This window comes from Octopus bimaculoides, chromosome 8, assembly GCF_046866305.1.
Source record: "Octopus bimaculoides isolate indiv1 chromosome 8, ASM4686630v1, whole genome shotgun sequence".
In the NCBI taxonomy this organism is placed as follows: domain Eukaryota; kingdom Metazoa; phylum Mollusca; class Cephalopoda; order Octopoda; family Octopodidae; genus Octopus; species Octopus bimaculoides.
This window is the reverse complement of record NC_142935.1, coordinates 1227667-1252742: the sequence shown is the minus strand read 5'-3', so window position 1 is coordinate 1252742 and position 25076 is coordinate 1227667. Positions and strand designations below refer to the sequence as shown.

The 25076-nt window shown below is 38.5% G+C and overlaps 1 protein-coding gene across 1 annotated transcript in view; it reads right to left on the bottom strand.

Moving 5' to 3' along the window:
* Positions 1-25076, bottom strand: part of LOC106882680 (large ribosomal subunit protein uL13m) — a 33862-nt gene that overhangs the window by 5917 nt on the left and 2869 nt on the right. Inside the window, exons 2-4 of the mRNA XM_014933440.3 lie at positions 23663-23786; positions 23013-23106; positions 7970-8030 (exon numbers count right to left, since the gene is read on the bottom strand). Of these exons, the coding sequence (XP_014788926.1) occupies positions 7970-8030; positions 23013-23106; positions 23663-23786 (279 nt within the window). The remainder of the gene's footprint in view (positions 1-7969; positions 8031-23012; positions 23107-23662; positions 23787-25076) is intronic.

Sequence of the window (25076 nt, the reverse complement as noted above, 5' to 3'; positions counted from 1 at the left end):
GAGAGATTATATATGTATATGTGCGTGCGTGTATAAGAAAAAGAGATGACAGAGGAATAAATAATTATCAAATGACCTTTGTTAGCTTACAGCTGTTTCTGCTGTGAGATGCAGTGGGCCCATAGTCAAGTACCTGAATAACATCCTACAGCTTCATCAGAGCCATGAATATGAAGTGCAATTCATTTGGGAAAGAATTACATTTGTGCCTAGACAGGGAACAGCATTAGCAATGAGAAAGTCAATAGAGATGTATACAATACATATATATATATGTGTGTGTGTGTCTTTGTTTGTCCTCCCACCATCACTTGACAACTGATGTTGGTGTCTTTATGTCCTTGCAACTTAGTGGTTCAGCAATAGAGATTGATAGAATAAGAGCTAGGCTTACAAACAATAGGTCCTGGGGTCGATTTCTTCAACTAAAACCCTTTACGGTGGTGCTCTAGCATGGCAGTAGTCAAATGACTGAAGCAAGTAAAATATAAATTTATATATATATATATATATATACACACACACACATATACATATATATGCACATATACACAAACACATCCAAGCACATATACATGCATCTCTCTTTCTCTCTCTCTCATATATATTATATATATAATGTTGGTGCACTGCTAAATATTAACATATATATATGTGTGTGTATATATATATATATATATATATATATATATATATATATATATACATGTGTATATGTATGTGTGTATATATATATATATATATATATATATATATATATATATATATACATATGTATATATATATATGTGCGTGTATGTATATATATATATATATATAGATATGTATATATATGTGTGTGTGTGTGTGTGTATATATATATATATATATATATATATATATATAATATAAATAATATATAAATATATGCATATATACATACCTACATATATATGTGTGTGTGTATAAAATCTTAAATGAAAGTTACTTGCACTATAAACTTCCAGCGCCAGAGAAGACTGCATAAATTACCCAGCATGATGCCAGTTAATTTATGCAATCTGTAAGTTTTTCGTTTGTTTACTTGTTTAGTGGTTTGTAACAAGTTTGTCACTAGGAGGGGGGGGGGGTAGCGGGGGAGGGGGCAACAGTGCACATGACTTTTAAATAAGATTGATGACGTCTGCTTGATTGATTGATGTTTAAATGAAACATCACATCTTTAGCGAGAAAGCATAGGCCTTGGGGGGGGGGGGGGGGGGGGGGAGAAGAGCTTCAGTAGACAGCAGGTTTGTGTGGAGGAAGGATTGGGTATTTTATATTAAGTAGAGAATATGATGAATAAGGAAAACATAAAGAAAACAACAAGAAGCAGAGGATTGATTTGTTTGCTATAAAGAAGTCGAGTATTGTATGTCGGATATTCTCCAAAAAGAATGTTCTGCAATTTTCTACGGAACAACCTGTTTCTTGTGATCAAATGGTTGTGGGGATACTTGTTTTAGCTCACTCCCCCTCCCTCAAATTGATGTGGCCTGAACAGGTGTAACAAGTGTGCTACAGGTCAGGTGTTGAATTGAAAGCAGAGCAGCATGAGATGAAGTGTTTTGTTCAACCCACCACCTGGTCTAGGAATTGAATTCATGACCTTGCAATCCTGAGTATACCACACTGACCACTAGGTGGCGTGCCCTCACAAGAACTAGCATTAATTATTTCAAAGTCACATGGCATAGGGGTTGGGGTGTTAGGCTGACACTCAAAGTCATGAGTTCAATTCCTGAACTGGGCAGTATGTTGCGTCCTTAAGCAAGTCACTTCATTTCACATTGAACAGGTCGACTCAGGTGAAAAAGGGCCGCACCAGCAGCCCTTTCTCTCTTCACCTGTCACCTCTTAAATGCTGTGCAAGATCAAGGGTGGGAGGATGGAGAGAGTGACCATGGAGACCTTACAGACAATGTTGTTTATTTCGACAGCCATGGGGGAAATATTACGTTTGCTTGGAAACAGGTGAGGGTTGGCAACAAGAAGAGCATCTGGCTGTAGAAAACTTACCTCACCAAAATCCATGTGACCCATGCAAGCATAGGAAAGTGGACATGATGATGATGATGATGACTTAATATAACACAAAACAGACATAATGACATGTGGATCAACACATGTGTTCTTCTTGTCAACTAACAATACATTAGCAGCAGAGACAAAAAAAAAAACCCCTGCTGGATATAAAATAAATATAAAAAGTAAATACAAATATATATTAAAAAAATGTGCTTATTCAGAGACATTCCAAAGACAAATAGAAAGTTTTTGATGCATGATAATCAAGAGTCAATCAGGACAGACAGGAAATGAAAAAAATATTCAAATTTTGTATTTAATTGAAAAAAAGAACTGTAATTAAAAAAATATAAATCTGATGAAACTAACGAGAATCATAATGCTGATTGTGACAACGAAGTGATGAGACCTGCCTTAAGATTTATATTTTGTTGCTTCCTTTGAAATACTATTATTTATGTCATCATATGTTATTATTATTATTATTATTATTATTATTGTGTTTAGTAAGATGGTGACAGAAGTGTATACTATCAGAAAGTCACTAACTAAATAGTAAGAAGCAAGAAATTTATAATGTGGCATTTACGTAACATCTGGAGTTGTAGTCGAGTAGTTTAACCCTCACACAGCCAATTAATCTTTAGATATCACAGTAAATTAAATATTTTGATAATTAAATTGTTCTTTCATGATAATTAAACCAACCAGATAGTAAATGCTTGTCTAGATAATTCAACTCATTATGAATTTATTTATTCTCAATCTGTTCTGCCAGATTCAAACAAGAAAAGACTGACTGCTGTCGTTTTCCATTATCAGAAGACATCTCCTCTCTTCAGATAATAACACACAATTCAATGACGTAAAGGACTTTCAGATACAAGTGTTTCAACCTTATGCATGTCTCCTCAGTAAAAGCTATTCCCTAGATCAGTGAAGCTAACAAAAGTACTGGTGGCTCTTGTCTATAGAAACCTGCAAACAAATTATTTACTGATGCATGATGATGTCTGCCAAACTGATAGTAATTCAGGGGGTGTATAAAGAAGAACAAAAATCTGAACAAAAATAAAACTATTCATTTTAGCAGATCTAAATGTGAATATGCTGATCACTGTTGATTTCCAGCAGTGGAGAACAGCTCTTCTCTTCAGACAATGTGTATTTATAACACACAATTCATTGATATAAGGGGACATCGAGACACTGCAAGGTTTCAATCTTTTGTGCGTCTTCTCAGCCAAAGCTAACCTTGGATCAATGTCACTAACAACAGTACTGGTTCTTGTCCACAGAAACCTGTAAACAAATTATCCGCTGATGCATAACGATGTCTGCTAAAAGGAAGATGTTCTCTGGTGACAAAAAGCAAGTGTTCAACATTTTCACATTGAAATCTGTTTAAAACTTATCAAAAATGAACAGAAACATTATTCTTTGGATTGTCACTGTTCTGTGTGAACCTCATCAATTATTAAACGATTCAACTAAAGTTTGTTAGATTGGTTCCATAACTCAGTCTGATCAATGAAAATCTTTTATACTATTAATGTTAGATGGCACTTACAGCTATCTACTCTACTCTCTCTCTCACTTGCCCCTTCTCTTTCTGTTTACTTCTTTCTTTCCACCCCTCTCGCTCTCTTCATCTTGCTCCAGACCCTTCTCTCTCTCTCTCTCTCTCTCTCTCTCTCTCTCTCTCTCTCTCTCTCCCTACATCTCTCTCTCTCTCTCTCTCTCTCTCTATCTCAATACACTGATGATATTAAGAATGAATTACTGCCAAAAATATTTTATTCCTTAATATTCTAACATTCTAACAATTCAATAACCGTTTTCTTTTCTTGTCTGCTAGCTTTATAACAACTGATTAGTCATGATAAATTTGCTGATATTTCACAATTAATTAAAATATATGCATTTGTGTTTAAATAAACTAATTAATTATATCAGGTGGTGAAAACCTTTTATTTTATTTTTATTTGTCTTTTGGCGTTTCCCCAGCTGGCTTCTGTTGCATTCCTATTACAGCAGCTGTAGGAGACGAAATACTGGAATGGTTAACAAGATGACTATCAAGGCTGCAACGAAATGTAATCACAGCTGGTGGTGGTGGTGTTCTAGCATTATTCAACTCTGTTCAGACAAATGAACAGCATCGAGGTAGACATAGGCCATAAGTCTTGCATCTTGAATATCCCAGACTTCAATGGTTTTGGGGGACATTGTAGTCCTTTGCCATGTTAAGTGCCAAAACAGCAGCTGGTGAGTGTTGTGTCCATTCTTCCATCCGTGACTTCTATTCTTGTATATTTTGTAGGAGAGAGCAACCACAAGATGTTCCCCATGAGGTGGCTGCTTCAATTTGATAAAAGATAGTGGTTCAATCTCTTTCAGATATAAAACCAGGAACTATTTGCTTGAAGGGAAAAATCTTGGGACTGTGGAACCAAGGCCGATGATAGGAAGAAAGATGGAATTGTTACAGAAAAGCATGGCTTACATCAGAACAGAACGTGTGAAATTAAAGTTCCACTATTGACTAAGGATACCTGTACTCTGGTACTTGGACATCTTACTTATTAATGGACAACAAAATAAGGAAAAAAACTTGGTAAGAAGACATATCGTAAACACAATAAATTTGCCAAGTCAGGGATCTGATCACAGGTTGATGAAATCTGCCTCTGGTACCATGTAAACCAATACTATTTGTTTAGGGTGGTGAGCTGGCAGAAACGTTAGCATGCCGGACGAAATGCTTAGCAGTATTTTGTCAGCCATTACATTTTGAGTTCAAACTCTGCCAAGGTCAACTTAGCTTTTCATCCTTTCGGGGTTGATTAAATAAGTACCAGTTATGCACTGGGCTCAATGTAATCGACTTAATCCCTTTGTCTGTCCTTGTTTGTCCCCTCTATGTTTAGCCCCCTGTGGGCAACAAAGAAATAAAAAAATTCTATTTGTTCCACAGTCAAGTGGTCAGCAACTGAACGGCTAGCCTCACTGTTCCCGTGAGGAGAGGGCCTGGAGCCACAGCAGGGTTTGAAGGAGCAGGGCCTGCCAAAGGACAGGCGGGCTCCTTGTATGCTGGTGGCCATCCAGTTGAGGAAGGCAATGGGGAACCACCGGAGAAAGCACTACGACAAAGTCAGCACAAAATGAGGCTTGGGTTTCATCCGATGAGAGAGCTCACGCTCAACTGGAAAGACTCTCACTGTAGCATCAACACAATGCAAAAAGCTTACGATACATGATGAGGATGATGATGATGATGATGATGGTAATGGCGATGTTGATAAAACTAACACAGATCTTTATTATAAAAATAACAAATCTGCTAAACCCCCCCCCCCCCGCCTCCCCAGACATACCCGTGTCTGTGTGTCTCCCTCTGTCTTCACACTGAGACAACTTAGGCAGCAGTGCTGTCTGTGATCCACACAAAGAAAAGTCGAGCAGCACCTCAAAGGTGTTTGGTGTGCAAAAATGGAGATTAAAATATCTTACTTGAAAAATAAGGGTCGGTAGGAGAGAGGGCATCAGGCTGTAGGATACTGCCTCAAGAAGTGTCTTTTAGCTCAAACCAGAATGGAAAAGTAGACAAGAAAATGCCAACAACCAGCACCAGCCACCACTGACAATCAATAAACTACTCAGGTATTAAATGTGTCATGATTCTAAAGAAACAAAGCAGGATCTTTGATGGAAGCATTTTAACCCTTTTGCTACCATATTTATGATGTATTCTTTTTAATTAATTCTTAAAATAAGGAAGAATATTGTAAACTAATTTTGTCCTTATTAAGCTGAAATTTCGAAATTAAATCCCCATAAAATTTCTAAACCCTTGGCATTCTGATTATTCTGTCAAGTGGAATGCTTCTTCTTCATTCTTCAATCAGGCATTATCTGGTAGCTTTGAGATTTTTGATGATGCAATTGTTTATTTTTAGAATGGCATTGTAGGATAGGTGTGAGAGGCTGGATCTGGCTGCTTTGAACATAGATCTGGTAAAATATATGGGCTCGATATGGCCAGTTTAAATGCTAAAAGGTTGAAACATGACGTTTATACCATAGAACCAAGAGCAGTCTTGAGTGAGCTGGAATCAAAAGGTTTAGATGTGGCAGAAATGGAGTCTGTAGGAGAGATTAATTAAAAGAACAAAAGTGATTAGTTGCAACATAGGTGAGTATGAAAATTACTATTTGTAAATCTCACAACGAGAAATATTCAGCAACAGTACTTTGGAGTAAAGATTGTTTGCCAACATAACATGGCAGTCCTGGTTTAGGACGAATGTTGCTGTAATTTAGCCCCAGGAGACATCGTCTCCAGCTGGCTATACGACACAATCAGAACAATTATTCTGTGCTAATGCAGGGAAATAACCTGGAAATCGTGATACACAGATATTGTTTTGAGCTGAGTGGGGGTGCTAGATTCCCTTGTTAAAAAATATAAGGACACAGATCATGTCGTATAGCCAGCTGGAGACAATGTCTCCTGGGGCTAAATTACAGCAACATTCGTCCTAAACCAGGACTGCCATGTTATGTTGGCAAACAATCTTTACTCCATATGTGAAAATATGGTTTATAATTCTTGGAATGAGAACCATTCCTATCAACCAAAAAATTTGTTCTTGTTTTCCCTAAGGAGTTAAATAATGCTTCAGCATTTATTATTGTTAGTTACTACCAAATTGTTATTAGCATATTGTACCACCTATATTGCATGTATTTAATGAGATCCATATTTAAGTGACACCCAACAGTTAAATGAAAATCTCCAATATCTTTAATTGAAACCAAAGTTCAAATCAGTCCGTTGTCCATGCTGGTCTGGGTTGGACGGTTTGACCAGGGCTGGCCAGCTGCAAGGCTGCACCAGACCCCAGTCTGATTTGGAATGGTTTCTACGCCAACCACTCTGAAAGTGTTACAGGAGTTTTTATGTGCCACCAGCATGGGTGCCAGTTGCATGACACCAGTGTCTGCCGCAACTGCAATTTTACTTGGTTTGATGGGTCTTCTTTTCAAGCACGACATAAAGCCAAAAGGTCTTCATCATTACCTCCGTGAGGCCCAACATTCGAAAGGAACTTTCCACATGCCATCGGCATTGACCACTTTGTCTCCATGAGGCCCAATGCTCAAAAGATGCTTTTTATGTGCCACCAGCATAGTGGCCAGTTAGGTGGTTGGCATTGGCCACGACTATGATTTCACTTGACTCAACAGGTCTTCTCAAGCACAGTTCATTGCCTGACAATTGAAGGGTACTTTTAAACTGACCGGTTATGCAACACTGGCATCAGCCACAGTTGCAATCTCACTTTACCTGCTGGGTCTTCTCAAGCACAGCACATCTCCAAAGGTCTCGGTCACTTGTCATTGCCTCTGTGAGGCCCAACATTCAAAGGTCGTTCTTAACCACCTCATCCCATGTCTTCCTGGGTCTACCTCTTCCACAGGTTCCCGCCTCAGTTAGAGTACAACACTTCTTCACACAGCTGTCCTCATCCATACGTAACACATGACCATACCAGTGCAGTCGTCTCTCTTGCACACCACAACTGATGCTTCTTATGTCAAACTTTTCTCTCAGGGTGCTTACACTCTGTCGTATATGCACACTGACATTACACATCCAACCGATCATACTAGCTTCATTTCTTTCAAGCCTGCGCATATCCTCAGCAGTCACAGCCCATGTTTCACTGCCATGTAGCATGGCTTTTTGCATGCATGCATCATACAGTCTCTCTTTCACTCTGAGCAAGAGGCCCTTTGTTACCAGCAGAGGTAGGAGCTCTCTGAACTTTGCCCAAGCTATTCTTATTCTAGCAGTTACGCTCTCAGAGCATCCACCCCTGCTATATGTATTTGGACAAGAGTTACTAGAGTTACTTACCTTTGTTGGATCCAACTCATGAAGTCTCCATGCTGATGTTATAGACTTGCCTTTGGGGTAACTAAAACATAAAAAAGACAAAAAAACATTTAATCAAAAGTTGAAAAAATATCATCATCATCATCATCATAATTTTAATGTCCACTTTTCCATGCTCGCATAGGTCAGATGGAATTCACTGAGGCAGCAGATTTTCTACAGTTCTCCTGGTCACCAACCTTCACCTCTCTTCAAGTAAGGTAATATTTCTCCATGACCAGACATGTATTCATGGATCAGTGGAAACGATTGACGTGTGTGTGTGTGTGTGTAAGAAATTTTACGTTTTTACTTACTCATTAATTGCTTCAAATTTTTGCACAAGGCCAGTATTTTAAGTAGGAGGGGGGTAGTTTAGTTAGTTTGATCCCAGTACTTGACTGGTACTTAATTTTATTTACTCTCAAAGGATGAAAGGTAGGGTCAACCATATCAGGATTTGAACTCAGAACATAGAGAGCCATACTCTTCATTAATTAAGCTAATAAAAAGGACAAATCAATGATTTTTTTTTTTTAGCTGAAAATTAATAATTTAAATGATATAAAGTTAATGATGGCATTTTAGGGCTTCAGGATTTTAAGGTGACCTGTAGGTGCTATGCCTTGCCAAAGGGCAAGCCGTGATTTTCTCTGGAACTGCTTATTGAGTATTTGAAGCTAACCCTACATGGCATTCCCCCATTTTCAAACTGGAGACCCAATGGATGGGAGTTTTCATCAGTACATCAGGATGGTAAGAGGAAATGAAATGCAAGATACAAGAAATAGTTTGCCCTTAGATTTCTTCCCCTTTCACAAATTGCCCTGTTTCGAATCTTGGTCTGGGAAGCTCTGCCGATGGCCTGAAGGACTTGCAGCCACAGACGAGAAATTAGCAATCAAAAGACAATAATCATGTCCGAGAAAGCTTGACCAGATGATGAGAGGATGCAAGCTAATGAAATTTTTAAGCTATGCTGAGGTGTGTGTGGGTGGGTGGGTGTGTGCCATGTCCAAATGGAGTTATTTACTTAAAATTTAGAAATGTTTTCATATCATGGATACAAACAGTTTCTAAGAAATAGCATGCTCAGCGCATGAGGAAGGGGAGAGGGAGAGAGAAAGAGAGAGACAGACAGACAAACAGACAGAGGTAGAGAGACAGACAGACAGACTGAGAGACATAGACAGACAGACAGACTGAGAAAGAGAGAGGCAGACAGAGAGACAGAGAGAATTGAGGGTGTGATGGGTGTATATATACGTATATTTGCTGACAGTGAAATTAGAAGCAGTGACATACAACTAAAAACCTCTGGGCCCCAAACTGGCCTAAATAACAATTAGAAGCCTCAGCAGTGGGAAATCTGTGTGTGTGTGTGTGTGTGTGTGTGTGTGTGTGTTGGTGCCCCTCAATGTAGCTGATATCAGCAGATTTAAAGCCCTTAGAGTAAAAGCAGTCTAAGCTAACATACAGATACATACACATAACAATATGATTACACACACACACATATATACAGACATATTTACACATATATTTGCATACATATATAGATATGCATATATACATATTTACACACATACATGTATGTGTATGTATATATATATATATATATATACACACACATACATATATGTATGTGTATATATATGTGTGTGTGTGTATATATATGTATTTAAATACATGTACATACGTATACACATATGCATAAATGTATGTACATACGACTATAGATATGTATGCGTACAAATTGCATATGTACACACACACACACACACACAATCTCCATATAAACCTAGACATGTTGCTCACCACAAATACCCGGCCATAATTGAGTCCACCTACGTAAATAGATTCCACAGAAATATGTTCAGGTGTAAGTGGTGATCACAGAGTTCAAAGCTAGTTAAGAAAACACCGATATTTGTCAACTCAGCAAAAAAATTCATCACTTGATCTCAAGCCCACCCCCACCACCACCCCGAACGGCCCCTCCTTGCTTCCACCCCCACCAACGCACACGTTTTTTGGGTTGCTTTTTGTGTTTTGTTTTTTGTCATGAATTTACTTTAAGAATAATTCGGTAAGTAAATATGGTAAGTATGAAGTCTCTTACCAAACGCTTTAATATCAGGGTTAGTCAGTAGGAAAAAGAGAAGAAAATAAATATCTCCAGCTCAGGTACTTTTTCTTCTCTTTTCTTTCCATTGCCATATTGGCCATGTGTGAAAACAAACTTGGGAATACATTCTTCAGAAATATCAAAGCAGTCACCAACTTAGCTTTTGACTGAAAGAGAAACTGCTCTCACAGACAAGCACACTGCTTCCAATGCACCATCAGAATTACACTTCGTCTAACAAGTTAATGAACACCACACATGAATTGAATGGATCGGTTTTTTTTTTAATTAATTAATTTTTGTGAGGATATTTTGGGTTTTTTTTTTTTTACAGTCTCAGAATAGAGCTGAATTGACAACAGATTGTAGTTCTAACTTGAAAAAAATGCAGATCTAAGTCACAAGAATTATGATGATGATGATGATGATTGCCATCATCGCCATTATCATCAGTTTAACATCCACTTTTTTCATGCTTGCATGGGTTAGACGGAGTTTATTTCTCTCCAGCTAGATGCCTTTCCTGTCATCAACCCTCACCTGTTTCCAAGCAAGGTAATATTTTCCGTTCACCAGACATGCTCTTACAGAGTACTGGAAATGAATGACACTGCTTGTATGACAGGGACACTCAGTTACAACTGTTACACAAAGTCAAGACAAGAAACACACACACACACACACAATGGGTTTCTTCCAGTTTCCACCTACCACATCCACTCAGAAGGCTTCAGTTGGACTGGGGGGTGTCATACCAGAAGGTACCATTTAGTGAGACTGAACTCGGGACCATCTTGTTGGGAAGCAAACTTCTTACCACACAGTGTACTCCTATACCAGCTGTGTGGTTAAGAAGTCTGCTTTGGAACTCTGTGCTTTAGAGGTTCAATTCCATTGCATGGATGCTGTAAGCTAGGGTTCACCACGGCATCTGGGGGAAGGCAACTAACTTGGAAGTGAAAATGGGAGACGGAAACTGGAAAAAGCCAGCCGTGTGTGTGTGTGTGTGTGCTTGACCAGCACTTATTTTATTAACCCTGAAAGGATGAAAGGCATAGTTAACCTCAGCAGAATTTGAACTCAGAATGAAAAGATGGGCGAAATACCATTAAGCATTTTGTCTGGTGTGCTAACGATTCTGCCAGCTCACAGCTTTAATAATAATGATCCTTTCTACTAAAGGCACAAGGCCTGAAATTTGGGGGAGGGAGGGGGGAAAGTCAATTACATCGACCCCACTGGTACTTAATTTATCAACCCCGAATGGATGAAAAGCAAAATCGACCTCAGTGGAATTTGAACTCAGAACATAGCAGCAGGTGAAATACGGCTAAGCGTTTCATCCAGCATCCTAACAATTCTGCTAAATCACTGCCTTATTTAATAATAATAATAATAATAATAATAATAATAATAATAATAATAATAACAACAATGGTCGTGGTTGTGTAGTAAGAAGCTTGCTTTCAGCTACATGGCTCCAGGTTCAGTCCCACTGCATGGCACCAAGAGAAAATGTCTTCTACGATAACCCCAGGCCAAACAAAACCTTGTAAGTGAATTTGATAGATGGAAACTGACAGTAGCCTATTTATATATACATATATACACATATATATATACAGTAGTATCTCAGTTTTCGAACAACTCTGATCACGAATAAATCGTGTTTTTTATATATATATATATATATATATATATATATATATATATATATATATATATATATATATATATAAGAAATACTGCTAAGTATTTTGCCCAGTGTGCTACCGACTCTGCTATCTTGCTGTCTTAGTAGTAGTAGTAGTAGTAGTAATGGTTTTAAATTTATGATTTTACTGACCCCAAAAGGATGAAAGGCAAAATTATATATATAAATTCCAGACCTGTTGGGGCAAGCGAAAGCGAAATCGTGTTGGCACCTTTACTAGTGGAGCACTAAGAGCACCGTCTGAGCGCGATTGTTGCCAGAGCAGCTGTCTGGCTTCCATGCCGGTGGCACGTAAATAGCACCAGCATGATCGTTACCAACGTCGCCTTCCTGGCACTTGCGCCAGTGGCACGTGAAAAGACATTCGAGCGAGATCGTTGCCAGTGCCGATGGACTGGCTCCTGTGCAGGTGGCACATAAAATACACCATTTCGAGCGTGGCCGTCGCCAGTACCGCCTGACTGGCCTTCGTGCAGGTGACACGTAAAAGCACCCACTACACTCTCGGAGTGGTTGGCGTTAGGAAGGGCATCCAGCTGTAGAAACTCTGCCAAATCAGATTGGAGCCTGGTGTAGCCATCTGGTTTCGCCAGTCCTCAGTCAAATCGTCCAACCCATGCTAGCATGGAAAGCGGACGTTAAACGACGATGATGATGATGATGATATATATATATATATATATATATATATATATATATATATATATATATAAAGCACGATTTATTCATGACCAGAGGCGTTTGTAAAGCGAGGTGCTTCTGTATTAAATGAATGTGAGAAAGACAGGAGATAAAAGTATGATTTATTCGTGATCAAAGTTGTTGGAAAACCGAGGTTCTACTGCATATATACACACACACACACACACATGTACATATATATATAAATACACACATACACACACACGTACATATATATATATATCTGTATATTTATATATATATATATATATATATATATATATATATATATACGTGTATGTATGTTTGTTTGTCCCACAACCACCACCGTTTCATAATTAGGGTTGGTTTGTTTACATCCCCATAACTTAGTGGTTCAGTAAAAAGAGACCTACAGAACTAATACCAGGCTTAAACAATAAATACTAAAAGAGTGATTAAATTCAACTAAACCCTTTAAGGTAACACTCCAGCATGGCCAGAATCCAATGGCAGAAAGAAGCAAAAGCCACGCAACAGGAGGAAGAGAAGAATTATTATTATTATTATTATTATTATTACTATTATTACTATTATTATCATTATTATTGCTTACTCAACAGATTGGCCAAGTTGTTGAACATTCGGTGACACTGATGTGTTAAAAGTTATTTCGTGACTGTTTCTTTTCTTTTCTTTTTTCCTTCCCCATTTATTAATGTGAAGTCTCTAAGGTTTTGAAGGAGAAAGAAAAATGACTTTTAAAAACACACGAGCAACCGTACGGGGATGGCAGGAATGGGGTGGGGCTCGGAGTGGGGGGTGGCGAGCAGGCTTCACGAACCGAATTATTAGCTTCCATGCTTGGAGAAGATGACAAAAATAAAACTGGAAAGCTTGCTTCTTTCCCTCCCCACCACCACACTCCATCCTGTCTCTCAATGTGTGTGTGTACATGTGTGTGTGTGTGTGTGTGTGTGTGTGTGTGTGTGTGTGTGTGTGTGTGTGTGTGTGTGTGTGTGTGTGCTGAGGAAATCTGATGCAAAATCCTGCCCAGCTCCCCTCACCAACATTTCTGGTGTTCCACAGAGTTCAACCATGATTTTTTTCTCCTTTCTTTTTGCTTCTCTTCCCTGACTTCATCAGTGACCCTTTCTGGGGGTCACTCCTTAATTTTCTTTTTAAGTGGGTAAAAACACATAATAAACAGCTCTTTCACATTAAAACATTTGTCACAAAGGAGCAGTGACTGAAATATTGTATTAATAAACATTTTTTAAAAAAAGGGATTTATGGACATTTTCTGTTACAATTCTTTCTCACGTGTCGCAGAACTGCTGAGCAATAATGAATAAAATTCTAGATTACTATGTCAGTCAGTGTATATTTCTGTACATTTATTTACTTCACGATTCCCTCATCACTAATATGGCAAGTATGATGAAGTTTATGGCTTCCTGATGAGGCTACAATAAGACTGAAACAGTTGTTTCTCATTTGCTTGAAACAATTAAAATAATATTGTTTGTCTGTCTGGTTTTTCATCATCATCATCATCATCATCATTTAGCATCCATTGTCCATGCTGGCATGCTGGAAGGCTGCACCAGACCCCAGTCTGATTTGACATGGTTTTCTACAGTTGGATGCCCTTCCTAATGCCAACCACTCTGAGAGTGTAATGGGTGCTTTTACTTGTCTCCGTCACGGATGCCATTTGCGTGACACCAATATCTGCCACGACTGTGGTTTTACTTGACTTGATGGGTCTTCTTCTTAACCACAACATAATACCAAAGGTCTCAGTCATTGCCTCTGTGAGGCCCAACACCAGCATCGGCCACTTTGACTCCATGAGACTCAATAGGTGCTTTTCATGTGCCACCAACACAGGTGCCAGTTACGTGACACCAGCATCAGCCACAACTATGATTTCACTTGGCTTGATGGGTCTTCTTCTCAAGCACAGCATATTGCCAAAGCTCTCTTTTTTTTTTTCTACATCCCTAATGGAATACACAGTTTTTGCTCCAATTCTTTTTCAAAAATCACGGAAAAGTCTAATAATTAAGGCAGTGAGCTGGCAGAACCGTTAGCACGCCGGGCGAAATGCTTTGCGGTATTTCGTCTATCTTTACGTTCCGAGTTCAAATTCTGTCAAGGACGACTTTGCATTTTATCCTTTCGGGGTCGATAAATTAAGTACCAGTTGCATACTGGGGTCAATCTAATCGACTAGCCCCCCCCCCCCTCCCCCAAAATTTCAGGCCTTGTGCCTAGAGTAGAAAAGAATCGTTAGGATGCTGGATGTCGCTATGTTCTGAGTTCAAATTCTGCTGAGGTCAGCCTCGGCTTTCATCCTTTCAGGATCAATAAAATAAGGACCAGTTGAGTAGTGGTGTCGATCTAATCAACTGGCCTCCTCCCCTTTGAATTGCAGGCCTTGGTCCAAAATTAGAAAGAAATACCAAACTGATGCTGCAACATAAATTAACATAAATTAACATGAAATTTTAATGAAAAGGTTTTAGTTTTGGTCACTGACCTTTTTGTCACCACATTTCTGTTGAAATTCATTGATTATGTTCCAATAAATTTTGAAAATGATAAAGAATTTAATCAAATAAGTTAGTCATAATTAAGCTGGTGCTTGGAATTAACCCTTTCAACCTGGAATTTTTTCAAAAGTCAGTAAAGGCAGCAAGGTTTGTATGCATGCAAGCCTTCCGGTCATACATCTAGTGCTACATACCAGGGAAACCGGAGTGGTACTATACTGCAATCACATAGAATGGGAATTTTTAAGATTTGGGTTATAAAATGTTTAACTGATACAAATATGAACCAGCCGGGCCGAAAGGATTAGCATGAAATTTTGGGGGAAAGTTTTAATCTAAATCACTTTAAAACTGGAATTTTATCCCATAAAAACCAGAATTTCATAGTCTCTTGCATATGTGCGTGTTTCCTTTCAAAACTGCTACAAATGCAATCGTAAGAAGCTGACAAAAATAAATGTTACAACAATAACAACAACAAGATATTCAGAGATAAATTTTTGTCTAATCAGCTGCCACAGTTGAAATGATATGATGTTGACGATACTTTAATGATGTTAAAATAATAACTCTTTCACTGAGTGGGTCTTTTTTTTTCTCTTTCTCTTTCTCTTTTGTGTAGCTGCAGATTTCTTGGAAGAAATTTAAATGAAAAACAAAAGGGGGGGGGGATAGACAAGGGATGGAGGGGGACCAAACAGAAAATACCTGAAATATCAGAGGACATGTAGCTATAATTATAAATATGTGTGTGTGTATATATATATATATATACATATATATATATACATGAAATACATAAACACACATATAGAAATATATATGCACACACACACACATATATAAACACATACACATATATATACAAACACATATAAACACATACATATATACATACACACGCATATACGCACATATACATAGATACATATATACATATGCACACACAAATATATATATACATACACACATATACATACACACATGCACATACATATATACATACACACACATACGTATATACATGCACACATGTATATACATACACACACATACATATACACATACACACACATGCATACATATCTACACACACATGCATACATATATACATACATGCATACATATATATACACACACACATACATACACACATACATACATACACATACATACACACACATACATACATACACACATACATACACACATATACATACATACATACACACACATACATACACATGTATTTACACATGTACGTGCACACATGTATCTTGGCATCTTTTACAATAATCCCTCATGCCACTCAGCCACAAAGAAGAAAAAAACAAAACATCTGCCTTCATCTCGCAGAGTCGATGATTCAGCAACCTTACTTCAAGGTCTTCCACCAAACAATGGTGCCTCTACCCACGACCCTCCCCCCTCTTTACCCCTCCCCCCCCACACACACATGCGTACACACATTTATAAAAACAACTAAATCTTGTCACTAAGTCTCAATTTTCTCCATTCTACTTTTACAAACAAACAAGGCAAAGATGGTTTAACGCAATGTAAATCCTGCTAAAAACTAGCAAAACCATTACCAACACATTTTTACATTTTATTAAACAACTCATTATTTTCCACTCCAAACAACTGCCATCTTTATTGTTTTGTTGTGTCTTGATTCTAGAAAAGTTTTGCTAAAATTTTGGTTTTAGGAACTTCAGGAAGGCGTGGGTGTAGATCAGTGTTCCACAACATTTTCTTTTGTTTTCACCTGTGGTACATTTTCAAAATTCAGCTGCACACCTGAACTAAAAACATAACTAAGAGTATAGGGGGAAAAATTATACTCAGGTTACACTGTGGCACACCTAGCATCGTCTCATGGCACACCGGTTGCAGAGCACTGGTGTAGATGCATGTTTGCATGTTCAGACATTCCAAATGACCTCCACAGTGACATCTGAGAGATGGCTTCATTTAACAGGGATGGAAATATAGTTGTTTGCAAGACAGGACTCAGTAAACTAATGCTTTTGAGAAACAAGTACCACCACTAAAAGCACATTTATTAGGGTTGTTGCAATTACAGAGAGGAGAGAAATCTGTACAGGAAAAACGGTTCCCTGCTTCTACTGGTTATAGAAACAATAAAGTGTTTTGGGCTAAGTGAAACTATTATGATACCTATGGCCGATGGGGAAGTACTTATAGGGTTTAGGAAAATCTTGGCAACATTCAAACGAACACATAATCTGTGTGGAGAACTACACTGTGTAATACTCCTATTTCTTGTTTTTGCTTTTCCTCTCAGTTTATTATTTGCTGAGGTTAAGCTGTATTACGACTGACTTTATGTGGTGATCACATGACTGGTTTATGACATATGAGACAGGGTGTTTATGACACCAAATATTTATAAGGGACCAGTTATAGTATGGAAAACCAATTAATTGAAAAATACAAATTGATATAAAAGGGAAAAACAGATCGTTTTATATATGCACACACACACACACACACTTCTATACACGAACACACATGTACACATATTCTCACTCAAGCACATTCATTTTGTTATAGTTTGATGTCATGGATACATAAGCATATTTCTTGTAACACACAATATTTATGAAGCTATATATCTATCTACTTTATCTTCCTATCTATTTGTCTATTTACATGTATGTGTGTCCCCGTCTCCCATTTATTTATCTGTTTCTCCCCCTCTCTGTTTACATACTCTTCTGTCTATAGCACACACAGCTATACATATATATATATATATATATATATACACAAAGAGGGAGAGAGACAAATATACAGACAGAAAGTTGTCTAAACAAATATGTCAACACAGACAGACAGATAGATAGATAGATATGTTTCTTTATTGGCCACACAGGGCTGAACACAGAGGGGACAAAATAGAAAAGTAGAGCTTTTCTTCTTTTCTTTTTGGGAAGAAGAAAAAAAGAAAAAAGGGGGGTAGAATTTCGATCAAAAAGGATCGTGGAAAAAAAAAAGGGCGATTAATAGGGATCGTGTATCACAGAAATGTCATAATGTAAAAATGGAAAACAGATTAGGTTTATCCGTGGAAAGAAAAGCCTACGGAAAAGACCACGGTAACCTCGGGCAATAATGTCATGCAAAAAAAAAAACACATTACAGTAAGCGACTCTCTTTTTTCCTTTCTTTTTCTGGTTCATAGGATTATGCTCAAGGTGGCTCGGTCATTCACACCTGCCATCCTTGCTACATTCACCCATCATTTTTTGAAGCATTCACTAGACAAAACTTCCCTCTCTACTCTCACCTTCCTTTTCAAGTCATACTTGAAGAAGTTGATGAGAGAGTGACCAGAGAGGAAAGCGTTTGTCTCTAATCCTTTCAGACGCGTCCACCAGACACATTCTTTCGCCATAGCCAAAAGTACAATAAAAACAGCTCTTCCTTTGCATTTGAAGGAAGGAGGCGTGATGATATTGATGATAGACTTGGCTGATAAACCGACTCGTCCCACACGCGACAGCAGTCGTTCGACATAAGCCCACAGGTCGGAAATGGTTGGACACTGCATGAGTGCGTGCAGAACGGTTTCGTCACTCTGACCGCATCTCGGGCAGGTTGGCCCTCGTGTTTCTCAAACCATGTCTGTAGAGCTTATCCAAAACAGGTAGCACTTCTCGATAGCACTGCCAGACCAGGGATCTCTGGAAGTTGTCCATAAGTCCCGGCCTGAAAGTCGTCTTGAACAGGCGGGTCAGGTATTCCTTGTCAACGCCCAGGTTCACCCCGAGATCATTGTCGTACCTCCCTTCCACTAATCCCCTATAGTAAGCTTTGGTTGTGTTGCAGTCGCTCAAGGTCGACCCAGGACAGCAGAGTTGCTCGAGAGCAACGCCACACTCGCTGTACCATTCGTCATTCCTCGGCCTCTTTTTGATCCACGACTGCAGTTCAGTCATGGAGACAAGCTGCGGGAAAGCACGCCTCACAAACGGCGACCAGACCTGTTCACCATCGTCTACATAGAGTCGGAGATATCACAGTCTCAGCGCCTGTCTGTGCATCATCAACCACAGCATGCCCAGCACTCCTTTTAACAGGAGTTGGCAGCAAACGGATCACCTGACCATCGGAATAGACGGATAGATAGATAGATAGCTATACAGATGGACAGAGAGACAGACAGATGGATAGATGGATGTATAGATAGACAGATGAATAGACAGATAGACAGATAGATAGATACAGAGACAGACAGATAGACAGAGAGATAGAGAGACACATAGATAGACAGAGAGACAGAGAGATAGATACACAGACAGAAAGACAGACAGACAGACACATAGACATGCAGACAGATAGACAGACGGACACATAGACAGACAGACACATAGACAGGCAGACAGACAGGCAGACAGACAGGCAGACAGACAGATATACAGACAGAGACAGACAGACAGACAGATATCAGGTTTAAAACTCTTGCGGCTTTAAACTATTAATTTACAAAATACACAAACACAGTTTCAGTTATAAAGCAATAACCGTCTAATTGTATCTGTCACCAAACAATAAATAAACATCAACATTGCTGTCCGTGTGAATGTGTGGGTTCTCATGTACAGTGACTTACAAGAAGTTTTAAGCCACCCACCAATGTTTCTGTTTTTAGTCAGATACGTTTTCTCTTCTTTGCAGAGACAGATATGAACGGTTGGGTGTGAGTTCCATCTTACTTAGATTCCAATTTTTTGATAAGCATCCAGGTTGTTTCTCCATATAAAAGGACTGACTCTATTGCTGCATGGAAAGAATTCTTCTTCAGATTTCCAGACAACATCCAGTTTGTTTAGGGCCGACCATGCTGGGGCTATCTGAGTTTTAAAATCTTTTTCAGATGAGGCTATTTCAGAACCGAGGTACATGAAATCATCAACTTCATTGATGGGGGTCTCTGCTGAAGTTGGTGATTGATCCTTTTTGATTGTGAGAAATGAATTTGGTTTTACTAGGATCAACAAGTAATCCAAAACCATTTGCAGCTAATTCTAGACTCTGAAGTAATTGGGTGGAATTTGATTTTTGTGACAGAGCAGTCTTAAACGTATCTTGGAGAACTCAACCCACCAAGAAAGCAGCTGAATGGAGATCTCCTGCCTGTTTTCCACCCTTATAAGGGAAAGGCACTGGTGCTTCGTGGGACATTGCTGGTAAGCTAAACAAGAACTGGCAAGTGACCTACAACAATTGATGCCAAAGCATGGCCAGGCTTGATCAGATCGTCTGAACACAATGTCTGTAGATCAACTCATCAGAGACACTAGATGCCCCCCCCCCCCACCAAGACCTCCCTCAACTAATGCAGGACTGAGATGGATGGTATCCATGGATTAAAAATATCCAAGCAAGCTCAACCACATGATGATGATGATGATGATGATATGAATTTAATTGTAATTTTGGATTAATTGTAACTCTAACCCTTCAGCATTCAGATTAGTTTGTTAAATGTAACTCTTATTCATTCACATTGATTCAAATTAATCATTTTATCTCATAGCTTTGAGATTTTGATGATATGATTGTGTATTTTTAGAATGATATTGTAGTGTAAGTGTGAAAGGTCAGATCTGACCAAATTTGAACATAAAACTTGTAGAAAATTTTGGGATGGATGTGGTCAGTTTCAATGCTAAAGGGTTAATTTGATAAAGTACGATGATGAAAGCCATTAGCAAAATCACTGAATTTGCCTAACAGTTAATTAATGCAGAAAGAAAGCCTAATTGAGAAAAATCTCAGTTTCTGGTATTTGTCATCAAAGCACGAAGAACATAGATTGATGAATGGCATTGCTGAGAGAAGAAGAGGTTTGGAAGGCCATGTTTGGAAGGTCAAAGAGGACAGTTCAGAAGGAAGTTACGAAAACACTGACATGCAAGTGTTACAGAGATTACGACTTCTGTAGATATGTCTCCACGTTTTGTGAGAATAGAAATGTAAGACCGAGGTAGAAATATATTCAACAACGATATAAGGGAGATAATTACAGAGCGAGGATGGTGGAATAATCTCCCTTGGACCATACTTTTAATATCTTTCACTTTCTGTGACAATCATCCCCTTCTAAAATTCTATCTAAAAAAAATGTAAGAAAAATTTTAAATTCGAGCCTGTTTGTTTCTCTTTAATTCCGTATTAGAAGAGTTCTAAATGAACAAATGAAATTATAGAGCTTTTAAGTATCTTGTCTTTTTTAAGAAAACATTTCATCAACATCAAATTGAATAATATAATTCAAGGTTTCTCAAAAACATAACATGTTATTCATCACGCTATTCTATCTAATTACGTTTAATAAAGCAAAATACACAACAGTTTATTTTCTCTTCGAAATTTTAAAACAGTTTATTTGATATTAAATTTCCACAGCGGTAGCATTTTGTTTGATTGACTGTGCGTTACTAAGTCAATATTTAAAGTACGTAAACATTTTGTTATTAATTTCTCAAAAAATTATTACGGTTTTCGTAATTACCAAAAATTAAAACTATGCCAAACCACAACAATTTTTCAAAAACAAAATCGGATCGGTTGCTATCAAACCGAAAAATCTCTCAAAAAAATTTGAAAACTGCTGCATAAAGACAAAAGCTAATAATTCCGTTTTTTTCTTTATCATTAGTAGCCAGCAGTACATCATGTTCCTGTACTTCGCTTCCAAGAACACAGTCTACCTCTACCAGTAATTATGGAGGAAGAGAGCAATTCCACGAGGTGATGAGACATGATCCCTGAATGCAGGGGACATGTGATAGTTAGAAAGGAACGGGGCTAGTATGGTCTGCTGGACGTGAAGTGTAAGTGTACACGTTCGACAGAGTGTTAGCATATTGGGAGAGAAGTTAGGCATAAAAGGAATTGGTTGCTGTGTGAAGACTGCGCTGGTCGGGACAGGTGATGCGGATGGATGCTGACAGCACCATAAAGAAGAGCCAATCTCTCGAAGATGGAACATGTGGAAGTGGAAGACCCAGGAAGGCATGGGGTGAAGTGCTGCAGAAAGACCTCAGGATGCTGAACCTTTCAGGTGAGATAACAAAAGACTGAGATTCCTGGTGCCTTGCTGTATTGAAGAAGACCCTGTATCCCACAGCAGAAGTATTAAGACTGGTCCTTCTGATGGTGTAAAGTACTCGTGGTGATGCCACATAAAAGGGCCTGTGCAGTGCTACATAGAACCGCCTGTAGAGTGCTAAATCAGACTGGAGTCTGATGCAGTAACCCAGCTGACCAACTCTGGTCAAACCGTCCCAACTCATGCCAGCATGGACAACAGACGTTAAAATGGTGATGATGATGATAATGATGATGATGTAGTTCAAGTCTTTTAAATCAATGAGTTGAAAATTTATTCTCAAAATTTACAAAATCAAAATCTTAACTAATCTTGGGTTCCACAAGATTAATTTGGATGTTTCCCGTACGGGGTGGGGCACGCAGTGACCAGATAGTCGCAGCCTGATCTTCTCATTAACTTTCAGCAGGTTTCCATAAAGACATTCATTTGTCATATGTTACTGCCAAATGGGCTTCCACCAAGTTTCCATCTTTCAAATTCGCTCACAAGACTATGGTTAGCCTGGAGGCTTTAGTAGACAAGGTGCTGTGCAGTGGAAGTGAACTCAAAATGACATGGTTGCAAAGCAAACTTCTTAGCCCCACGATCATCAGTGGCTCTGTGTCACAGTAAACACCTCCATTTATTTCCGTTCTTAGTCATACAATCCTACGAAAACCATCATTCTCGGTTCTAATCTGACCAAGCATCCTAAAAAACAAAAAAAATGCCTTTGCGCCATTTGATTGTTGCAACAGAAAAAAGATCCGCAGCTATTTATTCTGGAGACCCCAAAATCCATGGAAAACATGCAAAATGATACTCAATGGAGCACTCACCTTGTGTGATGATGGTATTTCCAAGTTCTCCATAATTCGTTTTTCATGCTTATATGTTTTGTATTAATCACAACAACATGGTCACCAATGTCACCTGGAAAACAGACAGAAAACAAACATAAACTTCTCTTTGCGGGAAGGACTATTTCAACGAAGTCGGATGGTACTTTTTATGTGCTACTGGCACAGGGGCCAGTCGGAGCGGGGGTGCTGGCATCGACCACATTTCGATGGTGCTTTTTATGTGCCACTAGCACAGGGGAGATAGTCAGGTGGCACTGGGAACAACCCATGCATAAATGGTGGTTATTGCGTGCCACCAGCACTGGCACCAGCCACAACTACAATTTCCATTTGATTTAATTTTGATTGTACTTGACTCAGTAGGTCCCTTCAAGAATGGTATGTCGCCCGATGATTCAAACGTACTTTTTAAATGGGCTGGTTATGCGACACTGGTGTAGGCTACGGCTGTGATCCCACTTTACTTGCCAGGTCTTCTCAATCACAGTAAGTATGATTAAAGAAATCCATAATTTGGAATGAATTATTATTGATTTACGACAACCAAAATTCATTTGGGCATATATACACACACATACACATATGTGTGTGTTTTTACATATATAAATGACATTTCAAGTACTTACTTAAGGGATGATATATCGGTTTGTGTCTACCTTGTAAAACATAGGCCAGCATGTGTGCAGACTTGAATGGACATTGGTGAGAAGCATCGTATATCCACCAGGTTCGATGGAACGTTGCCCATTGCTGAAAAGAAAACAAAAAAATAACATAAAAGAGAGTACCAGGCTTGAAAAGAAAAGTTCTGGGAGTCAATTCTTTCAATAAAATTCTTCAAGGTGGTGCCCCAGCATGGCCACAGTCTAATGATTGAAAAAAGACAAAGATAAAAGATTATAAGAGTGTTATCCATCATATGGCAGCTAATTCTGTCAGATGCAAGCAAGCATGGAAATCTGGATGTTAAAATGATGATGATGATGATGATGGTGACATAGATTATATGACAAAAAATTCATTTCTGCTAATCTGTGCAATTAATCTAAGTAATTTATTGTTCATACTTAAGTGTTATCCATCACTCTAGCCCTGAAAAAACAGGGGTAACTTTGGAAGTATACTTTTGCCACCATCAGGAAATATGGCCTACATATAATAATTAGAGTAACAAAATTGAATAGTCAAGGTAGCTTTGCATCAGGCTTGCCATTCAAAAAGTCCTACAGGACACTGGTTACCCATGACTGCAGTAGACAATGCATCATAATTAGTAAATGACAACGAAGTCCATTGCCACTTGAGAAAGAGAGATAATCTCAAGCTACAAGATCTCTCCAATAATGACAAACCATTAACCCTTTTCTTGCTCTATTTTTCAGGAGACAAAACTGCCTGTTTCAATTACTTTTGAAAATAATGAAGAATTTAGTAAAATAACTTTCTTGTTAATAATCTGGTGTTTGAAACATAAATTAACAGAAGATTTTAATGGGAAGTTTTAATTTAGATTACTTTAAAACAGGAAGTTTGTGTCATTGAACCAAGGACAGTTTCACACAGGTTGGAATTAAAAAAGGGTAAAGAGAAGGCTACTTATTGTCTGGAGATGCGTGGACAGTTGTGGACACATGTCCCTAGCCCCATAGCCATCATAGGTATGACAATTGCTTGAAATTAACTCCAGTAACCAAGGGACTTTAGATTATGTCAAAAGGAATATGATGAGCTGCTTTCAGTTTTCATCTATAAAATCCACTCATCAGGTTTTGGTCAGCCGGTCAGACTGAGGCTATAGCAAAAGGTAAGAGTCCAAGATGCTGCAGCATGAGACCGAACCCAAGACCACATGGTCAGGAGGCAAGCTTCTTAACCACAATCATGCCTTCATCACAATGGCATTAAAGAGATTTCTTAAGCATGTAGCCATGGTTACATCTATGATCAATGGTAATCCGGTCATGACTATCACTGTACAATCCTGTTTTTTTTTTCTCTCTCTGCCCTGCCTTAAAACAGTAGGGGGAGTGAACTGCTATT